The sequence below is a fragment of the Ornithorhynchus anatinus genome, chromosome 10 (genome assembly GCF_004115215.2).
Source record: "Ornithorhynchus anatinus isolate Pmale09 chromosome 10, mOrnAna1.pri.v4, whole genome shotgun sequence".
NCBI lineage: Eukaryota > Metazoa > Chordata > Mammalia > Monotremata > Ornithorhynchidae > Ornithorhynchus > Ornithorhynchus anatinus.
Window position 1 is genome coordinate 43204663 of NC_041737.1, and position 23331 is coordinate 43227993.

Genomic DNA, 23331 nt, shown 5'->3' on the forward strand with positions numbered 1-23331 from the left:
GATATACTGCCCTTTCTTAAGCACTTAGTACAGTGCTCTGCACACAGTAAGTGCTCAATAAATATGATGCGCTGATTGATTAGAATCCAGGCCGTTTGACTCCCAGGCCCAGGCTCTTACCACTAGGCCAGATCATCATTCAACCATTAGACTTCAAAGGAATTTTCCTCCTGACAGATTAAGTCCTGGAATCACCTACTTCTGAGTTTTAGTCAGCAATGCAACCAAAGGTAGAGTAAGAGGCTTCAGTAATGTTGGTTCTGTAGAAAGGAGCTTTGACCCCTTGAATGGACTTTGGTGGACACCAGAATTGCTTGCATTTTCAAAGATAATAATAATAATGTTGGTATTTGTTAAGCTCTTACTATGTGCTGAGCACTGTTCTAAGTGCTGGGGTAGACACAGGGGAATCAGGTTGTCCCACGTGGGGCTCACAGTCTTAATCCCCATTTTACAGATGAGGTAACTGAGGCACCGAGAAGTTAAGTGACTTGCCCATAGTCACACAGCTGACAAATGGCCGAGCCGGGATTTGAACCCGTGACCTCTGACTCCAAAGCCCGTGCTCTTTCCACTGAGCCACGCTGCTTCTCTGAGCCACCTCTTTGTAAATTTATCTTTTCTTAGACATTCTGTACATATGACATTTGTTGGGTCCTACTGGGTGCATTTCAGTATTTCTCACTGGCATTATCATTATCTAAAATTCTTAACTAGCTTTCCTACAGATAATAGGTTTTAAATCTATAAAGAATTCCATCTGATGCAGAGATTCAGGACTGACTGACTTCAACTAAGAATATAAGGACAATCTTCAAGTTTAGAGGGTCAGGATTTTGGGAGACACCAGCATATATTACCAGGTGGAGCCTCTGGAAATGATTAAGAATGAGATAGACACCTACCTTTCTGGGATGTTTTAACATAGACCACTTGGAGGGAGAGGATTGGATTAGATGACCTCCTGGAGCCCTCTAGACACTAAGCTTTTTGTGGGCAGAGAAAATATCTACCAACTCTCTGGTAGTCTACTCTCCCAAGTGCTTAGTGCAGTGCTCTGCACATAGTAAGTGTTCAATAAATTGAACCCTGTAGACTTGTGATATGGAGCCCTGTAGACCTATGATTGGATCCCTATAAACCTATGATATGAACCAGTCAATAACTCCACTCACCCATTGAAATGTTCTGCAAAGATCAGATTGGTGGATGTGCCAGTGATGGTGGTCAGCCCTCCAATGGTCGAAGAGTAAGTAATGCATAAGCACATCAGCTTGCACATTTGGTGGTCCCGCTGGGTTCGATATTTCTTTCCTGGCTCTGGATCCTGTTCAAACAAGAGAAAGGGCTAATGTCAAGCTGGTTGTATTTGCCTTCCTCCCCAACTTCCCATTCCCTTCCAGCATCTCCAGGAGCACAATCCAAGCACCGTTCATGAAACTGGGAATAATGTGACATACATGACAGCGAGGAGGGGCCATTTTGAGTGCGTGACATGAACCTGTCCTCCAAAACTCCCCTTCCCCCTAACCCATCACTTTCTGTAGCATGATCTCGTGTATCGATGATGGCAGAGGCTGGATCGGCTCTTCACACTTCCAGGACACTGCTGTGTGGCTCGGGGCAAGCAATGGTGGCAACCGGTGAGGTAGCTAAGGTGGCAGCCTGTTGTCATCCTAACAGATCTGGATCCCTTCAGTAGATAGTGAGGGCTCTGTAACTCCATCTTCAAGACATGGTGTGCAGGACATGGTCACATAGCCAGATTTTGCACAGGATTGCAGATCTCATAGTTTCCTGGAAGGTGGTGATTTTGCATCTTGCTTCTGCTGTATTCTCTCAGCCCAGGGCTTCACACTCAGTAAGAACTTAAGTACCATTAATGATGCCAATCTTGCCCCTTGGTAGCATCCACATGGTTGCATTTTTGCCCCACATTTACCACGTGTCAGGTAGCCTTCCTTATTCCTCAGGTGTTAGAGTCAGCTCAATCCTCTCCTTTCAAAAGTGGGGTGGGCAATCCAAATTTCAAATGTTCAGTAATCAGCCGGGGTGTGGAAGGGAGATGACAATAAAAAGCACCTGAAGACCTCCTTCACCCTGGAAACAGTTCTGAAAAACACTTCACCCTGCCACTCGAGAGGAGAGACTATTTTTAAAGTGGTATTTGTTAAGTACTAACTTTGTGCCAGGCACTGAACTAAGCACTGGAGTAGATACAAGTTTGTCAGGTTGGATATGGTCTCTGTCCCACATAGGGCTCATATTCATAATTCCCATTTTACAGATGAAGGAATGAGGCACAGAAAAGTTAAGTGACTTTCCTCAGGTCACACAGCAGGGCCAGAATTAGAACCTAAGTCCTTCTGACTCCTAGGCCCATGTTCTACTCACTAGGCCAAGCTGCTACTTCTTTAGGTTGTTGTTGATTCCCTGCTTTGGATGCCAGCAGTCCCTTCTCTCTAGACTATCTCCATTCCTGTTCAAGTCTCAGAGATCTTTTGCAGATCTGGTCCTTTGATAAAGCCTAAAATGACTGCTGATTTCTTGTCAGTCAAGGTCTAGAGTGTCCAATACCTTAAAACATTTACTTTCTGCTTGTGGTTTATGTGCAGCTCTTCAAATTCTTAAGGCATTTATAAACCCTCCTCATCTATTAGGAAAATACTCATTTCCCATCCCAACCCATATGCTTCCTACCAAATTAACAATGTTGGCCTTTATCATAAGCTTCTGTCAAACCTTGGGAGTTAATGCTACCTTATCTCTGTTTCTGTACTTTTATAGGTAAACAATGTGAAAACCTGAGTAAGGTGTGTTTAAATTCATAATAACCAATAAAAACAATTATAATGGTATTTATTAAGAGCTTAGTCTGTGCTAAGAGCTAGGATAGATAAAAGATAAGGACTCAGTTACTGTCCCTCATGGGGCACACTTTCAAAGAGAAAGGGCGAGCAACTATTTTATTCCAGTTTTAAAGATAAGGAAACTGAGGCACAGAAAGGTTAAGTGACTTGCCTAAAATAACATGGCAGACAAGCAATGGAGTTGGGACTAGAACCCAGGTCTCCTGGTTTTTCCACTGAGCCATGCTTCTGAGATTATGAATTGATTCTAGTGTCTTTCATGGGAAGATGTCAGGAAAGTTTGCCCTCTAATGAGCTATCAGCTTCATCTTTACCTTCACTGACTCTTCTCTTCCTTCCTTATTCCCTTTTTTAATCTACCATCTTTAATCACTTTGGTAATTTCCCATGGAATTCAACCAAGCATAAGTCTCCCAACCTCTTAGAGCAAAGAAAAGCCTCCTTTGCTCTGCACCAACTGAGCTGTCATCACCCTCTCAATCATTTAAATATTTTTTGAGTAATCGCTGTGCACAGAGCACTGTATTAAGCACTTGGGAGAGTGCAATGTAATGTAGTTGGTACATACTTCTCCCTCTACTTGAACTTTGAGGTACAAAAACAGTGTTACTCAAAGTGAAAATGATGAAGAATCTTCATTTCAGTATAGAATACTTTTTACTGCACTACTTGCCAAGCACATTCAGAACTGAAGGCTTTAAGGCCACCAGGAGTCCCCTGGTTACACGGCAAATGCTTTAATTAGCCATTTTGCCTTTTTTAAAGACTCAATCTATGTAACTGAAATATAACACATTTTTCTCAAATCAATCTGCAAATCTCCCTTTTCTTAAAGATTTTTTGTGAACACCAAAGGATGCTATTTCCCTTTAAGAAGCCGTGCATTATTAGGCTACAGACAAAGTTATATCCCACATATCTTCCTCCAATCACCATGGCTACCTTAGGTCTATTTTGAGACCAAATTACTCTTTCTGTTGACTCAAAGCATGCCACTGCCAAAGAAAGATGGTATATAATTTTTGATATGAAAGAGCAGACTGATTAGTTGTTTACAGAAACTGCATTTTCTGGGTTATATTACTTGATCTTCCTGTTTTATTTAATGCCTGGAGGGAGACTGGCAGATAACTTCTTCCACTTCATCTTTGTTTGGAAAACAGTGGTTAGTTCTTTAAATGAAGATGCCCACCATGATACAGTAAACATGATGCATATATTAAGTGTGCAAGAGTGACAACATATGACATAAGTGGGTAAGAGAATTCAAGAGTGTTTTATAACCGGTCACGCAAATTGATGGCCTGAGGTAAGTCAGGAAGCATCTAATGACAATTAGGCTGTTGATAAGCAGGATTTTTAAAAAATTAAAACATGAAAATAACCACAGAAAATTTAGAAGTATTTGAGGTTCCTTTTGGATCAAAGAGGATGCTGCTGACAGAGATTCTTTCTGAGTGAGAATGCTGTGGAGAGAAAATGAATATCTTGCTTACTGCAGCCTTGAAAATGTAGCAGTGGACATTTTCTGATCTATTGCCGTTTGGGGTGAACATTGACAAGGCATCAAACTACAGAATATAGATTACTAACTTAATAACAATGATGATAATAATAATAATATGATCATATTAATTGTAGTATTTCATATTAATTGTAGTATTTGTTAAGCACTTACTGTGTGCCAACCACTGTACTAAGCACTGTGGTAGATACAAGCTAATCAGGTCCCACACACAGTCTAAGTAGGAGGGAGAACATGTATTGAATTCCCATTTTGCAGATGCAGAAACTGAAGCACAGAGAAGTTAAGTGAATTACCCAAGATCACCCACAGGCACATGGCAGAGTGGGGATTAGAACCCTCTGACTCCCAGGCCTGGGCTCTTTCAACTAGGTCACACATTTCATCACTGAAATGTACTGTCATCATTACTGAACTGACTTAATGAGACAGTGCTGGATGGAAATTTGGGAGTGACTAAAACTCTTTGCAGTCCTGAAGATGTCTCTGAATTTAATAATTGTGGTATTTGTTAAGTGCTTACTATGCATCAAGCACTGTACTAAGCACTGGGGTAGGTAGGAGATTCCTATTTTGCAGATAAGGGAGCTGAGGCACAAAGAAGTTATGCAAACTGCCCCAGGTCAAATAGCTAACAAGTGGTAGATCTGGGATTAGAACCAAGGACCTTTGACTCCCAGGCCCATGCGCTTTCCATTAAGGCCATGCTGCTTCCCAATTACTTGAGAGATTGCATTCACCAAAAAAATCACCTTCTGGAAATAACTGAAGCAAAACATTTCTCAATTGGTAGTCAGAGAATGGGTGCCTTGAACAAAATTAAACACATGTCAATGATCTGTCCACCTAGTATATGCCACAGAGAATTGTTTAGAACAAAAAATCAGTACAAAATACCTTTTCCTGCTCGTTCTTGCTTGCAGTTTGTTGTGCATCACTGCTGTATATAAAAGCATATTTTCTCAGTTCATATTGTAGTTACAGTATATTAAAGAAAAACATGATATAAAATCAAGTCTGTGCTCTTTACCATGTAACTTGCATGCTTTTCTCTTTACAGTCATTAGTTCCACTCTCGTTAGCACTTTCTGAAATATATTAATGAAAACATAGGCACATTCAACAAAGAGATCTTTTGGGAGTGGGAGCCAGAATTCAATAATAGTTGCAAAGAGGCTCTGTTCTCCCTCTTGCTTAGACTGTGAGCCCCATATGGGATGGATAATGTGACTGGTCTGATTTATTGCATCTATTCCAGCACTTAGCACAGTGCTCAACACAGCGCATGAAGCAGAAACTCCTTACCATCAGCTTTAAAACACTCAATCAGCTCGCCCCCTCTTACCATGCCTTGCTGATTTCACACTACAACCCAGCCCACACACTTTGCTCCTCTAATGCCAACCTAATTACTGTACCTAGACCTCATTTATCTCATTGCCAACCTCTTGCCCTCATCTACCACTCTCCCCACCTTCAAACTTTTATTAAAATCACATCTCTTCCAAGCATCTTTTCTGACTAAAACCCTTGTTTCCCCTATTCCTTCTCCCTTTTGCATCTCTTATGCACTTAGATCTATACCCACAGAGAGCTTGATATTCACTCCACCCTCAGCCATGGCATTTATGTACATATCTATAATTCAGCATCTATCTCTCCTGCCATGTTGTAAGCCCTTGTGGGCAAGGAATGTGTCTCCCAACTCTGTTGCACTATACTCTCCCAAGTGCTTAGTACAGTGCTCTGCACATTTAGGACGAAGGTAAGCAGTAGCAAAACAAAGCACGAGTGAAAACCCAGATGTTCAATAAAATTCAATCTTAGATATGGCAGGTTGTTGTTTGAATGATAAAGTGCACAGTAACGAGATTTACTCTTATTAAAGGTGCATAAAATGCATGACCTTAATCAAATGTCTTTCCATTCACCTTTATTAACTTGCCCCTAAGAGAGATGACAGTGAACTCCCCTTTCCCATATTTGGAAATAAGGCCTCCCGCGTCCTGTTAAAAAAGTAGCACTTTTATTTTTACAAAGCACTTTCAAATCAAATATCTCATTTGGCTCTTACAATGTCCCTTTCATTCATTCATTCAATTCATTCAACTGTATTTATTGAGTGCTTCCTGTGTGCAAAGCACTATTCTAAGCACTTGAGGGAGTACACTATACCAATAAACAGACACATTCCCTGTCTACAATAAACTTAGAGTTTAGAGATTATGTGCAGTAGGGATGGACAGGTATTATTAACCTCATTTTGGGAGAAGGAAACTGAGGCCCAGGTAATTAAATAACTTACCCAGCAGGTTAATGGCAGAGCTGGGACTAGAATAATAATAATAATAATGAATAATTATGATCTATGTTAAGTGCACACTCTGTGTCAAGCACTGTACTAAGTGCCACGGTAGTTACAAGATATGAGGGTTGTACATAGTCCCTGTCCTACATGGGGTTCACAGTTTAAGTAACCTAGGTCTCCTGACTCCATCCTCGGGTTCTTTGCACTAATCCATAAGAGCAAATTAATCCTGAAACTGTGGTTTTCCTCTTCAATAGGATGTTTATTTTGGTCTTTTGCAGATGGGAACTAGAATGGTGCAAGTCGCCAGAGATCTCCAGTGACCAAGCTGGGGAAAAGAATCCTGACTCACCCTCCTCCAATGCTCTGCCCTAACCACTGCTTCTCCTCCCCGATCCTCGGCCACCCAGCGAAACCTCTGTACCTTCAAGTTCCAAGCCGAGGTTTGTGGATCCATTGAAATAAGACATCTGGTTGGTGTCCACCTCGGCTTCCACGCGCATTATCTGCTGGAGGACGGCTTCCACGATTGGCATCACCATGGCAGTAGTAGAAGTGTTGCTAAGCCACATGGACAGGAAGGCTGTGCTGACCATGAAACCCAACGATAGCCTGAAATGAAAGCTCTCTTAGTGGGCAGGGAATTTGTTTATTGTTGTATTTTTTTCTCCTAAGCGCTTAGTACAGTGTTTTGCACACAGTAAGTGCTCAATAAATATGAATGAATGAATGAATAGATGGTGACTGCTTCAACAGGGGTGGGTAGTAGTGTGGGATTCACTTAGGAGGGATTCTGTCTGTGCATTAAATATTCAGCTTTAATAGTCTAGGGAGGAAATCGGCACTGAAAGGCAAAAAAAAAAAAACCCCACAAGCACCAGTCACAGACATGAAGACACCCCAGAAGTCATGTTCAGATGGGGCTAATTTGAATGCCACGGAAAAAGAAAAACAGCATGGCTTAGTGGATGGAGCACTGTCCTGAGATTTAGAAGGACCAGTGTTCTAATCCTAGCTCTGCCACTTGTCTGCTGTGTGACCCTGGGCAAGTCACTTAACTTCTTTATTTCCCAGTTTCTCACCTGTAAAATGGGGATTAAGACTGTGAGCCCCATGTGGGACACGGACTGTGGCCAACCTGATGATCCTGTACCTACCCCAGCACTTAGTACAGTGCCTGGCACGTGGTAAATACTTAACTAATACTTGAGCAAATCACTTCACTTCTCTGTGCCTCAATTACCTCATCTATAAAATGTAGATGAGAGTTTAAGCCCCACGAGGGACAGGGACTGTGGCCAACTTAATTAATTAATTTGTAATAATAATAATAATGTTGGTATTTGTTAAGCGCTTACTATGTGCAGAGCACTGTTCTAAGCGCTGGAGTAGATACAGGGCAATCAGGTTGTCCCACATGAGGCTCACAGTCTTCATCCCCATTTTACAGATGAGGGAACTGAGGCACAGAGAAGTTAAGTGACTTGCCCACAGTCACACAGCTGACAAGTGGCAGAGCCGGGAGTCGAACCCATGACCTCTGACTCCGAAGCCCAGGCTCTTTCCACTGAGCCACGCTGCAGTGCTTGCCACAGAGTAAGTGCTTAACAAGTACCATAATAATAATAATTATTACTATTATTTTTAAAAAGCTGAAGGTAGAAGTATCTTGGAGACCATCAGAATGAGAGCCCCAAAGCTTGTCCACTAGAGGGCGCCACTGAGCCGGATGATAGTTGTTATCGGGTCTATGTTTGGCCCCATTCCAGAAACATCAAAAGGATTAGATATGGTGGCAGTAATGATAACTGTAGGAGGAAGGTAAGTGTGAGGTTGGAGGGGCTCATAAGCAAGTCCACCGCTTCTTCATGCCCCCTTGCCTGTGATGTCAGCGGTAACATTCTGGAGAATGGATGGGTTACTGCTTATTCATATCACTATCCTTGAGTTGCTCTGGTCTCAGAAGAGTCAAGGGGGAGGAAAAAGGGCAGGAAATGGAGGTGACACCCAAAACAATTTTGTTTCTAGGGAATCTGGCACCAAAACTTGTGGTATATGAGAAGTTTGATGTGCTTGGCCATCATGAAGACTTTGGGGTACTCAAGGAATATCCTTCAATTAATCACTTAATCTATGGCACTTATTGTACATTTACGGGGTGCAAAATACTGTCCTGAGCACTTGGGAGAGTACAATAAAGTAAGTAGACACATTCCCTACCCTCAAAGGTCTTACAATCTAATTTTTTTTATGGTATTTGTTAAGTGCTTACTATGTGCCAGGCACTGTACTAAGTTCTGGGGTAGATGAAAAATTGATCAGATTGGGCACATCCATATCCTGGATGGGGTTCAGAGACTAAATGCCCATTTTACAGATGAGTTAACCAAGGCACAGAGAAATTAAGAGAGTTGCCCAAGGTCACACAGCAGATAAGTGGCAGAGCAGGGTTTAGAACCCAAGGCCTTCTAACTCCCAGTCCTGTGACCCAGCCACTAGGCCAAGCTTCTTCTCTTGTTCCTTAGTTTCTGGATCCTCCCAATTCTATCAGGAAGAGACTGACTTGGATTTATAAACTTAACCCTCTCTTTCTTGACCCCCAAGTCCCATTTCCTCTGGGAATGAGGACTGGGGATCTTGACAGAAGCCATTTAAGAAAGCGTTTCAGAAACCACCACCACTCTCGCAGCGCAACTCCTCACAAAATCCCCCCTTCATCAGAGGGAGGACATTAACCGGCTGATGGACCTATTTACATGAAACACACTAGGCAAAATGACCAGTGATCATTCAATCAATCAGTGCTATTCCTTGAGCGCTCACCCCAGCAGACCTGATGATTAGTGCTCCTTGTTCTGGCCAGACTTGCACATGGGCAGGGGATATTGCTCTATATAATGTGGCACTCCTCTCCTGGCCCCTACATACCTCCTCACTCCCCATGCCAAGCCTCTCCACTCCCCGCCCCCCCCCCGCCAAAAATCAAAATACTCAACTAGAAGATCTCCTGACGCTAGGTGCCCTGGACCTTGCCCGGTTCAATGTGTGAGTGCAATCAAGTCTACAGTTAAACTGCCATTCAATTCCTGGTGGTTCTCTGCCACCTTGACTGGATAGTTGACCCACTGATCAGCTGAGGGGAGAGAAGCAGGGAACAGGATTGAGGTGTTGATTTCTGAGTGCACCACTCTATTTGGGTTGACTTGGACAGTTCTTTTTATACCTCAGCATTTTGATTGTAAGTTTCTTGAGGGCAGGGGCCATGTCCTCTACTTCAACCATATTCTTCCAAGCACCTAAAACAGTGCTCTTTCACAGTAGGTGCTCAATCAATACTTCCTCTAGACTATAGGCTCCTTGTGGGTAGGGATTGGATTGGACTCTCCCAACTGCTTAGTACAGTGCTCTGAACACAGTAAATGCCCAGTCAATACTATTGACTGATGATGATGATGATGATGATGATGATAGCATGGGACCTATGATGTTATTTCATTTTAATAGCACAATTTTCATTTTCAAACATACCTTTAAAGTTTTCAGGGAATAAAAGTAGACAAAGTATTCTATGATTTTTGAAGAAATTTCACTTGAGTACTGAGTAATTGAAACTTCTTTGTGTTGAGAAATTTGGTATTCAATTGTTTCAACAGCTGTGGATGAATATATAACTTGTAGTGCATGTTTTGGGAGAGTTCATTGTTGTTACATTAATGTCAAACAATACAGAAAAGCAAATAACTAAGTAATGATCAACTGCCCAGGAGCTCTTGTGAATGTGGTATAGTGTCTTTATACCTACAATCACCACAAGGAACCAATTAGAAAAGAAATAATTCCCTTTAATTATTTCACCCATAGTATTTTATGAAGGTCTAATCAATCTATCAAGAGTACTTATTGGGCAACTACTGAATACAGAGCAATATACTAAGCACTTTGGAGAGCTTAAAAAGGGTAAAAGACCATTTCTGAGAATCTACATGTGGGGTATAATGATTGGTTTAAAATCAGCCCGTACTGAATTTGATGTATTTAATTGCACCTAAATAGAAGCACCGTTATTTGGTGGCTTTTGGCAATTGTAAAGAGAGCATAGTTCTGGCCTGTGTGATTTTTCAGACTCTAAAATGTCTCTTATTTTGTTTATTCTGATTAGTTGGGCTGCAAACATGGCCTTCTTACTCTGATCCCCAAATATAGGAGGAGAAGGTTCTAATGGGGCATGTCTTTTGATCCATCACATTTTGGTTTGCAGAAGGGAAAGCCTCACTTTTTTGTGAGTGACTTCCTCATGTTATCCAGGGATGTGCAGCCAGCTACATGAAGGGTGAGTGGAGTGTTTATGTTAAAAATAGCTGTCTATTTGTTAAGCCCTTACTATGTGCTAAACTCTGTACTAGGCACTGAGGTAGATACAAGATGATCAGGTTGAAAGTCTCTAACTCCCACAGAAATTACCGTCTAAGACCTCTAGACCTTTAAGCTCCTTGTGGCCAGGGAACATGACTACAAACTCTGTTATATTGTACTCTCCCAAGTGCTTGGTATTGTGCTCTGCACCCAATAAGCCCTCAGTGAAATACCATTGATTAAATGAGCAGTTATTGAATCCCCATTTTATGAGTGAGGAAACCGAGGCACAGAAATCTCAAGTGGCTTGCCCGAGGTCACACAGCAAGCAAGTGGAATTGAAGGTAATAATAAGCAATTCATACCTGAAATCTATTTTGATATAGACCCAGGGCATCTGTGGTGATTGCACATTGTTTTCAGCTTTTCTACCTGTGGTGCAGCTTAGGGGGAGTTGCTACAGGTTTATTGGATTGCAAGAAGGGAAAAGTCTCTCTAACTCAAACCTGACCTCCAGTTGCATTTTAGCAAGAAAGAATCCTTATCACCATCATCATCAATAGTATTTACTAAGTGCCTACCGTGTGAAGTTGGGAGAGTATAATATAACAGAGTTGGTAGACACATTCCCTGCCCACAACCAGCTTACAGCCTAGAGGATCAAAAACTAGACTAAGAAATTAGCAACATGTGATTTCCATGGCTCAGCAATGAGGGTCAAGAAGTCATTTTCAGACTCACCAGACTGGATTCACACCAACCATCATGACCATTTTCAGTGCAATCCTCTTGTGCAAGTTCCATTTTTCTATTGATGTTGCCAGGCAGATGACTCCAGTGAGCAGTATATGGAAATCTTTGAAATAAGATGATGACACCTAAAATGATAATTAAATCCATCATCATTGCTGTCATTTGAGAAAGGATTGAATTTATTCAATACTTTATTCACCCCTCCTTTTGCTCCACACCACTTAGGTACATATCCGTCATTTATTTATATCAATGTCTGTCTACCCCTCTAAACTGCAAGCTCTTTGTGATCAGGGAACACGTCCTCCACCTCTGTTATATCATACTCTCCCAATTGCTTAGTACAGTGATCTGTACACAGTAAGTGCTCAATAGATTTGACTTACTGATTGATTGATTGATTGAATTTTACTTTGGTCCAACTAAACCAAACTGGGTTTGGAGGTGGTTTAAAAAGAAAAAAAACCCTTTATTCTTACAGACTTCTTTTAAATCAATCAGTCAATAATATTTATTGAGCACTTACTGTGTGCAGAGCACTGTAGCATGCAACTGGGTAAGTACATTAACATAGAGTTGGTAGACACGATCCCTGACCACAAGGAGTTTAGTCTATAGCAGTTGTGTAAAATGTGTTTGATTTGATTAATGGGCTCATTCAAAGTGTGACACAATCTTGAGAATAGGGACTTTAGGCTCTTCTCTTTCCTAGTGGAGCTCCTTCAGAACCCTCAGGTTTGAGATGATGGGAGTGGGTGGATGTGACCTGAAAGGGAAGAAAAATTGGGGAGGGTGCAGCGATCTTTATGTGGAATTTATAAGGCTGTGTTATAATCCTCGTGTTTCTGTGGCTCCTATCCCGTTGTTAATAGTCAGTGAATGCCAGGGCAGACTGCCACTTTCTATATGGAATATAAAACTGAGAGCAATCCCTTGGACTCCTGTCTAAAGAGCGAGAGCAGCATTGCCTGCTGGAAAGAACATGGGCCTGGGAGTCAGAAAATCTGGATTTTAATCCTGACTTTGCCCCTTGCCAACTGTGTGACCTTGGACAAGTCACAATTTATCCAAGCCTCAGTTTCCTCACCTGTGAAATGGGAATTCAATTTCCTGTTCTCTCTCCTACTTAAATCGTGAGCTTGTATGTGTGACTGGGATTGTGTGTGATCTGATTATCTCGAATCTTCCCCAACACTTAATATAGTGCTTAATTAGCACATACTAAGCACTTAGCAATCACCACAGTTATTATTATTATTATTACTCAAACATTGATATTTGTTCAGAGAAGAGGTATGTACTGAGGTGGGTAGTGCATAGGAGCTAAAACCAATTCCTCAGTGAAAAATGAAACCTTTTTTTATGATATTTGTTCAGCGCTTGCTAATGTGTCAAACACTGTTCTAAGTGTTGAGTTTAGATACAAAACAATCAGGCTGGACAAAGTTTGTGCCCCACATGGGGCTCACAGTTTAATCTCCATTTAACATATGAGGTAACTGAGGCTCAGAAAAGTTAAGTGACTTGCTCAAGGTTACACAGCAGACGAGTGGCAGAACAGGAATTAGAACCCAGGTCCTCTGACTCCAAGGCCCCTGCTCTTTCCACTGCTTCTCAAACCTCTTCCTAGTGTCAGTTTGAGGGAGTGGAGAGATTTTTTGTGACAGATTTTCCAACTTCTTGAAGGAAGGTATGATACAAAGAAATGCTTCAAACACATGGGCAAGGGAGAAGATGAGCATAAAGATTGCAACTTTGGCTTTGTGCCCATTTGCTGAGATGATGAATTTCACCGACAAGGATCTTGAACCGACAACTTTCTCTCCTTAGCTTGCTACATTGTGGGGGAACTTCTGGGTCTTGGCTAGCTGAGGTCTGCAGAGAGACAGACATTCTGGTTCTAATGGGTTTCAGATTATTAGTGGAAAACCAAATGTATTTTCTTCAGACCAGAACTCTTAAATTATGTCAAGGTAAGAAAAACCACTCAACATGAATAAACTCCTCTCAGCATGAGTAAAGTAGAAATACAGGGGAAACTTAATTTGGCTTTTTCTTTTGAAATGCCAGGTTTTTGCAAAGGAAAATGGGTATGGTCCTTCTTCATTTAAAAAAAAAATCTTTTTTCAAACCTCTGGGGAAGATTGAATGCTGCTGAGTGGAAATGGTCTATTCAGTGTGAGGAGATCTTGTACTAGACATTTAGGCAATCACAGGTACGTTGATGCCAGCACAAACAAATGGGTGGCTAACATTTTCCCTGGCTAAAATGCAAGCACCTTTCTACTGTGGGCAAAGCACCATTCTGCTCCTTGAGGCCAGGGATAGTGTCTACTAATCATATTGTTCTCTCCCAAGTGCTTAGTATAGTGCTTTGCACATAGAAAGCACTCAATAAATACTACTGATGGATTGATTTTACTAGAGTGCAATACAATTAGAAGACACAGTCCCAACAATAATAACTATGGTGTTAATTGCTTTCTGTCAATTAGCGGTATCTATTGAGTGCTTACGGTGTGCTGAGAACTGTACTAAGCACTCGGGAGAGTACAGTATATTAGGGTTGGTAAACACATTCCCTGTTTATGAAGAGCTAACATTCTAGAGTAAATAGGATATATGTATTTTACCCCTTTTTTACAAAAGAGAGAACTGAGGCCCAGAGAAATAAAGTGACTTGCCTAAGGTCACCCAGCAGGCAAGTGACAGAGACAAGATTAGAACCCAGGTCCTTCTGACTCTCAGGCCCATGATCTTGCCCCTAGGCCTTGCTACTGCTTCTGAAACATTAGACTTTTTACACAATTTGAGTCTGCCTTTCTCCCCCATTAGATTGTAAGCTTCTTCAGGGCAGGGACTTGCCTTCCACTTGTTCACTCCCACAAAGCATAGGAAAGTGGGGATTAGCTGGAAATGCCACTCGGAGGAGGTGGCTTTTCAGGAGGGCTTTTAATGTGTGGAAGCCCGTAGTTTGGAAGGTTTAAAGAGGAAATGCATCAGATTCTCTTCTCCTTGCTTCGGAAGAGCAGGTCACAGAGTAGAGATCACTGGGGAAGATATAATGTAATCTTAGTGGCATGGGGAGAACGGTGTGAAATGTTCAGTATAATTCTGGGAAGTTATTAATTGGATGGCAGGGAACATACCTTCTGAGAAGACATGATTCCGAACAAAGGAAACATCAGAGCAGGGAGGAGGGCCGTCACAGACAGGGGAACAGCTTCCGTGAGCCAAAAGATGGCCATGACAAAGAGGGTGTAAGCACATTCTGCTTCCTGGAACGAAAGAAAAAAAACCAACAAGGAAAATCGTAGAATCATCTTTGCATACTACAAACCCCTCTCTTTGTTTATGGGACCTTGGTCAGAAATGAAAAGAGGCTTAGTGTGAGGCTTGAGAGTAGGGTCCCTTATGAGCTGGGGGGAAGGGGCAAAGTGGCGTTGAGATAGTTCATGAGCTCTGAAGCTGTGACATAAAAGAGAATACTGCATGTGCATAAAAACATCAAGGGAGAAGACACTGACATTTTCCTGTAGAAGAAGGAACTTAGGATGGGGCAAATGTCCCATGTTTACCTCTGTGTGTATGGAGAATATGTGTGTGTGTGTTTGTGTGTGCGTGAGAGAGAGAGATAACCATTGTTTCATTCTCACAGCACTTTGGGCGGGATTCCCAGACTCACTCATCCTTGGCCTTCAACAATACCAGAGAACTTCTGAACAGGGATGACTATTACTCTGTGTTCCCGAGCGAGGCTGACAAGATGGTAATCAGATTTCTAGGTTTGGGATTTCAACATATGCACAGGAAACCTAGGGGCCTTCCCTTGCACATTCTCTCTGCCAGCATTCTGGCATATTATTTTTAATAGTATTTGTTAAGTGCTTACTATGAGCCAGGCATAGATCTAAGCACTGGGGTAGATAGAAAGTAATCAGGTTGAACACAGGCCATGCCCCACATGGCGTTCACAGTCTTACTCCCCATTTTACAGATGAGGTAACTGAGGCTCAGAGAAGCCAAGTAATAATGTTGGTGTTTGTTAAGCGCTTACTATGTGCCGAACACTGTTCTAAGCGCTGGGGTAGACACAGGGGAATCAGGTTGTCCCACGTGGGGCTCACAGTCTTAATCCCCATTTTACAGATGAGGGAACTGAGGCACCGAGAAGTTAAGTGACTTGCCCAAAGTCACACAGCCGACAAGTGGCCGAGCCGGGATTCGAACCCATGACCTCTGACTCCAAAGCCCGGGCTCTTTCCACTGAGCCACGCTGCTCCTCTAGAGGCAGCTTTACAAAATTTCTTGAACTTTTCTTCTGGCATTGTTAGTGAAGGGGGAGAGGGATTAGAAACAGGGTGGATCAGAATGCTGCCTGGGTTTTTTCACAGGAAAGTGAGAGAAACACGCTAGAAGAGCTTTCCTAGGTCCCCCAGGTGAGGAGCAACCCCTTCCAACCCCCTAGAGACTACCTATTTATTCCCAATTCTTCTGGAGATGAAAGCCTGTATCCAAACGACTCACCTTGCTTGTGCCCAGAAAGGAAGAAAACCATGGATTTTTCATTAATTCATGACTCAATTTGGACCTACCTTCTGGTCTCCCATGCCTAATAAAGGGCTCCAATCCTTGTGCAGGACCTGGAGAATTCTTTCTGCTTTAATACCCGCATGTTTCCAGTTCACTGTTCCTCTTCATTTACTATTTTATATTCAATATTTTCTTCTCTCCCACTCTATTCTGTGTCACCTTTGTGCTGGGATTTGCATCCTTTATTTACCCCTTCCTCAGCCCTACAGCAATTATGAGCATATCCATAATTTTTATTTATGTGTGTCTCCCCACTCCCCACAATGATTGTAAGCTCATTTTGGGCAGGGAACATGTTTACCAACTCTTATGTTGTACTCTGGCAAGTGCTTAGTACAGTGCTCAATAAATACAATTGAGTGATTGATTATAAAACTTGAAAGAGTTTTGAGAATCCACCAAGCTCTCCCCAACTTCAAACCAAACTCAATTGGATACAAATTCAAGTGCCAGGGTGACAGAGAAAATAAAAGAAGAGGAACTGAGGACTTAACTGGAGAAAGTGTTTTGAGCCTGGGGCCTAAACATCCTAAGCCCCAACGAAAATCCTGCCTAGCTCACCAAGCAAAGATGTGTTACAGTCAACAATCCTTCATCTTATTATTTTGTAAACTCCTATGTGTATGCACCTCCATTTCCTCATCAATAATAAGTAAGGGACTCAGAGACCTTGTTCTAATCCTGGCTCCACCATTAGTTTTCTTTAATGTCTCAGGAAAGCAGTGGCAAGGACTCAAGAATAACAAAGGAGGCCTGATGCCCAGCTGCCAGTTGAAAATTATCAACTATCTCCATCAATAAATCAGATTTATTGAGCACTTACTATGTGCACAGCACTTGGGAGAGTACAGTACAATAGAGTTGGTAGACATTTCCTGCCCACAAGCTCATGATCTAGAGGGGGAGATAAAAGTTAATATAAATTATGGCTATACAGAAGTACTGTGGGGCTGAGGTACGGGTTAAAAAAGAGAGCTAATCTAGGTGACGCAGAAGGGAGGGGAAAAAGAGAAAATGGGGGGGTTAAGTCAGGGAAGACCTTTTGGAGGTGATGTGCCTCCATTAAGGCTTTGAAGGTAGGGAGAATGATTTTCTGTCTCAGATATGAAGAGGATGGGCGTTTCAGGCCAGAAGCAGGACATAGGCGATAGGTCAATGGTGACAAAGATGAGATCGAGGAACAGTGGGTAGGTTGGCATTAGAGAGAAGTGTGAGGGCTGGGCTGTATTAGGAGAGGAGCATGGTGAGATAGCAGGGGGCAAGGTATTTGAGTTCTTTAAGGCTAATGGCAAGGAGTTTCTATTTGATATGGATTAACTCCTTGATCCTGCTAAAGGGGAAAAAAAATGAAAATCAGTCTGGGAAATAAACTGTAGATGGGGAGGTGAAAGGCAGACAAGGAGCAAGCTGGTTCTTGGAGAAATAATAACAATAATAATGGTATTTGTTAAGCGCTTACTATATGCCAAGCACTAATAGCTACAGTAAGTACAAGGTAATCAGGTTGCTACCTGTGGGGCTCACAGTCTCAATCCCTATTCCACAGATGAGGGTGACTTGCCCAAGATCACAGAGTAGGCTAATGATGGATCTGGGATTAGAACCCAGATCCTTCTGACTCCCAGGCCTGTGGTCTATCCTCCAGGCCATGCTGCTTCAGTGGTATTTGGGATTTTAAGTCCTTATCTCTTCCTCCAATCTCCTCTCTTTCTTCCTTCTTGTCAGTAAAGGGAGGGAAATAGAGAACTTGGTACAGAAGCTCCCTCAGAGCTTTCAGGAGTTCCATAACAGATTGGCACCTTTTGCACTGACATGCTATTCAGGTGAAATCCTTCAAAAAGACACAAATAAGTGGTATATATTGGTTCCTGGTCATTTGTCTTCATTGTTTAAATTATGAAGTTGGTGACAGCTGTTTATGGTATTTGTTAAGTGCTAACTACGCGCCAGGCACTGTAGTAAGTGCTGGGGTAGATACAAGCTAATCAGGTTAGACACTGACAATGTCCTACATGGGGCTCACAGTCTTAATCTCCACTTTACAGATGAAGTAACTGAGGCCCAGAAAAATGAAGTGGCTTGTCCAAGGTCACACAGCAGACAAGTGGCAAAAGTGGGATTAGATTCCAGGCCCTTCTGATTTCCTGGCCCCTGCTCTATCCACTAGACCCGCTTGTGACCAGGGGGCAGCCCTGGGGAAAAGGGAAGTGAGAATTTCTGTGACTCCGCTCCTTCCACATTTCTTTCTTTCCTTCATGGGCAGGTGCCTGGCTGGCATCAGACTGCCAATCATAGTCGGGCATGGCTCCCTGTCATCTAGACTATAAGCTTCTTTCTTACCAACTCTGTTGTACTATGCTCTCCCAAGAACTTAATATAGTGTCTGCAAACAGTAAGAGCTCAATAAATTCCACTAATTGATTGGTTGTCCAGTCATAATTCAACCCCTTCTATTAGGGATGGGGTAGATATGATAGGGTGTCCAGACACAGCCATATTCTAACCAGTTGCTTCTTATGCAAATCACATCCGTATCACATATTCCCTTCAGACCTTCTAGCTCCAACTCTGGACCATCCAACTTCCTCAAGACACCTCTCTTTGCCTCTCTGTCTCTGACTCTGTCTCTCCCCCTCCTTTCCGACACCAGAATAATATCCAATTTTTCTTTGCTACAGTATGGCAGTTGCATCAGTGGGAAAAAACGGCAAAAAACCTGCAGGTTAGCGATTGGGAACATTTCAATAGAATTCTTTCTGACTAAAATTACCAGGGAAAATGTGCCTGATTATATATATATAAGAAAATCACTTTAGTTCTTTTTAAAATTAGAGCTCCAAATGGAGTAGAAAGGTAAATTACTCTAAAAGAAAGTTTTCTTCTCCACTTTTTTATGACACGCTTACTGGTATTAGAGAGAGTAATTTGTCTGATGAATTAAGACCCATGGAGGCATGATCTCATCTCGGCACAGCTTGAGAAAACTATAGCCAATCAAATTCCGCCCTGACTGCAATTCATTTTCAAAAGAGTTTGAAAGCAATTAAGAAAAGAAAAATCATGCATTCTGAATCTGTGCATTGAAAGAAAAACACTGTTATTATTTGACAGAGTCTGGAAAGGACGCTTATGATTCACAGGCATGCACTTCTCCTGCCGCTGTACTATTAAGGGGCTCAAATTTAAGATTAACCCAAGATCTTTAAGAATCTAAAATGTTCCCTTTCCTCAAACTTGAAGCTTAAGGCACACTGTTAGAATGTGAGCATGTCGGAAAGGGACTGTGTCTGACCTGGTTATCTTGTACCTGCCCCAGTGCTTAGTACAGTGCTTGGCACATATTAAGCACTTAACAAATACCATAGTTGTTGCCATTATTATTAGAGTGAGAATTAGACATTTTTGTCTTTGGCAAGAGGAGGAGAGTAAACCCATAAGATGGTTTGGCCTTTAACTAAAGGGTATTTTAAATCCTGGCTACAGTCTACTCTGAAGCATTGTTCAGTGTGCTACATAATAATACCATGTTGTTCCCTGTGCCACAGTAGAAAATAATCCCAATAATACCTTGACTTTGTGTGATACTTTTATTTTACCAAAATACTTTCACTTACGAGAAGCAGCATGACCTAATAGAAAGGACTTGGGGTCAGAAGACCTGGGTTTTAATTCCAATTCCACCACTTGCCTGCTTTGTGACCTTGGGCAAGATACTTAAATTCTCTGTGCCTCAGTTTCCTCCTTGTAAACTGAGAATTAAGTACCTTTTTACCTATTCTCTTAGACTGCAAGCCCCGTGTGGGACAGGGACTGTCTGATCTGATTGTTTTGTAACTATCACAGTGCTTGCACACATAGTAAGCACTTAACAAAACCTTTAATTGATTAATCTTTCACATTCATTATCTTACTTTATCCTCCAATTATTTCTAAAAGACAGGGCAAGGCAGGTATTATTATATCTATTTTACAGCTGAGGAAACTGGTGTCCTCAGTGATGAAGTCTATTATTATTAGCAGCATTCAGTAAATATCAATTTGGTATATAATTATAAAAGCATTATTAGTGGTATTTCTTAAGTGTTAATAAAATGGTACTAATGGTATTTCTTAAGCACTTAGCACTGTACTAAGTGCTGGGGTAGATACAAGAAAATCAAGTTGGACACAGTCCCTGTCCCACAGGCAGATCACAGTCTATGTAGGAGGGCAAACAGGAATTTAATCCCCATTTTACAGATAAGGCAATTGAGGCACAGGGAAGTTCATTGACTTGTCCAAGATCACACAGCAGGCAAGTGGTAGAGCTGAGATTCAAACCCAGGTGGTCTGGTTCCCAGGCCTGGACTCTTTCTACTAGGCCAGACTGCTTCTCTAATTGACTAGCCTAACATCAGATCCCAGACCAGGATCAGGGCTCCTTCAGACTTCCAGCCCCTTCTCGTTCCTCTAGACTAGGTAGTGTCCCAGGAGATATTTTCTGAATTAATCCCATAAGGAAGCTGCTTTCTTCAGTTTTCAATTGCGTCTATCGAATTGCATGCTACAAATCAGTGTACAACCTAGCCTAGTGGAGAGAGCATGGGCCTGGGAGTCTAAAGGCCGAGGGTGCTAATCCCAGCTCTACTACTTCCCTGCTATGTGACACTGGGCAAGTCACAACTTCTCTGTGCCACAGTTCCCTTATCTGTAAAATGGAATTAAGACTATGTGAGCCTATGAGCCCTATGGGGGACAGGGACTAAGTCCATTCCGATTATCTGGTATTTACCCCAGTGCTTAGAACAATGTCTGGCAAATAGTAAGCCCTTAAATAGCACAATTATTAATATTATTATCTTCAGCCCTCTTACAATGGCTGTCAGTCAGTCAGTCATATTATTTTTCCTCTTCAGACCCATCTCTTCAAATTCAGTCTCAGCCAGCCAAGTTGATCCTGAGTTTGGGTGAAACAGAGTGCTCTAAGGGAGAAAAGATCTAGCTTTGGGTCTATCCCTGATTCCTTCTGTGACCTGGGGAAAGTTGTTTGACTTCTCTATACCTCAGTTTCCTTAAATGGGATCAGAAGTATTTCTCTACTCAATCCGTGAGTGATACTGTAAAGACATTATAAATATCATGCTGCACACTTATATGGGTCAACATTCTTGGAAGAGAGGAACTATGAAACCACAAGATTTTCTCCTTTCTCACATTTCCTGATCTCTTTCCAGTCCTCATACAGCCCAGGCCCTCCTTTTTCTAGTTTCTCCCAAAGCAGAAATAGAAAAGCCGAGAAGAAAATAGCCATAGGGAATAAGCAGGGCGGCATAATGGAAAGAGGATGGGACTAAGAGTGAGGAGACCAGATAGTCTCAACTCTTTTACTGGTGTGCTGTGTGACCACAGGGCCTTAAGCCTCAGTTTCTTCATCTGCAAAGTTGAGTTAAAATTTATCATCTGTATATTTTTCCAGTGATTTGCATACTGGAAGATAAATGAATCCCTGCTTAGTAGTGATAAGCTCTTAGTATAGTGCACTGCGTGCAGAATGTGTTCAGTAAATATCAATGATTGATTAATGAATGAATACCTGTTTTCCATGCCTCTTAGACTATGAGCCCTGGGTGGAACGAGGACTTTGTTTGATCTGATTATCATCTGGTACCTACCCCAGTCCTTGGCATATAGCAAATGCCTAACAAATACTGATATTATTTAGAAAGGAAGAAATTAAATTAATGAAAAATTGATATTTGAAAAACTGAATATAGCATTTAGAGTTCCACTGACACGAGACGTATGTTCTATGTCAATTTTAACTCTGGATCATATTATGAAGTAATGTATCAGGGTAATTTTCAATCTGAGTTATGGTTTTCAAGCTTAATATTTGTTCTTTTGTTTAAAGTGTTAGATTTACCTATGAAGCTAGAGTCATGCTCAAAATAATAATGAATACAGTAATAACTTGATTGCACCCATGTGATCTACTTTTATTATCATAATATCCCATGATATGGGTAAGGGTGGATATTGTTAAACTCCATTTTTCACTTCAAGAAGCTGAGATTCAGAGAGGTTAATCAACTTGCTCAATTTTGCACAGCTTGGTAGAGATCCCATTGGAACTAGAACCCAAGCTTCCTGACTCTTCTCTAAGGTTTCTCTTCATTACTATTAGCAGCAATGTTTTTATGACTATTTTCATCATCATTATTATTATTGTACTTATTGAACAGTAACAATTTCTATGTCTACCCTTACTTCTCCTTCAGTTTTGAAGAGGACACTACAACTGGTGAGGTCCTATCTGTGCAGAGGAGAGTGATTGAAAAGAGCAGGACTCCTTTCCACACTGTCCACCGCTAGCCACATCTATTGTGTGACCTTGGACAAGTCAATTCACTTCTCCATGCCTCAGTTACCTCATCTGTAAAATGGGGATTGAAACTATGAGCACCACATGGGACAAGGACTGTGTCCAACGCAATTTTCTTGTATCGACTCCAGCGCTTACTACAGTGCCTCACACGAAGTAAGCGCTTAACAAATCCCATCATTATTGTTATTATTATTTCACATTTCCTGGGACTGTGCTTCTCTACCAAATGGAGCGCCCTAATGGAGTTCATTAGAAAATCACCTCATTAAGACATAGAAGGGAAGGTAATTCTTTTCAAGATAGCATGATGAGAAAAAATGAAGCACCCTTTCAATGACCCTGATTATCTTCTATCTACCTCAGTGCTTAGTAAAGTGATTGGCATAGTAAGAATTTAACAAGTTCCACAAAAAAGACCTCTTCTTGCTTGATCAGAACCTGTCAGAACTCTGACATGCATTTTATACATCTTAGTGACCTTTTACCAGCTGTCAGAATTCACAAATCCCTTTAGCATACTCCGCAGCTAGGGAAGGGGGAAAACCAATGGACTGTTGAACAGCAC

At 41.7% G+C, this 23331-nt stretch overlaps 1 protein-coding gene across 1 annotated transcript in view; it reads right to left on the bottom strand.

The window, feature by feature from the left end:
• SLC13A1 (solute carrier family 13 member 1) overlaps positions 1-23331 on the bottom strand; it is a 53957-nt gene that overhangs the window by 25151 nt on the left and 5475 nt on the right. The window contains exons 2-7 of the mRNA XM_016228140.3: positions 14959-15087; positions 11798-11934; positions 7128-7315; positions 5426-5483; positions 5293-5335; positions 1176-1327 (exon numbers count right to left, since the gene is read on the bottom strand). Coding sequence (XP_016083626.1) covers positions 1176-1327; positions 5293-5335; positions 5426-5483; positions 7128-7315; positions 11798-11934; positions 14959-15087 — 707 coding nt within the window. The remainder of the gene's footprint in view (positions 1-1175; positions 1328-5292; positions 5336-5425; positions 5484-7127; positions 7316-11797; positions 11935-14958; positions 15088-23331) is intronic.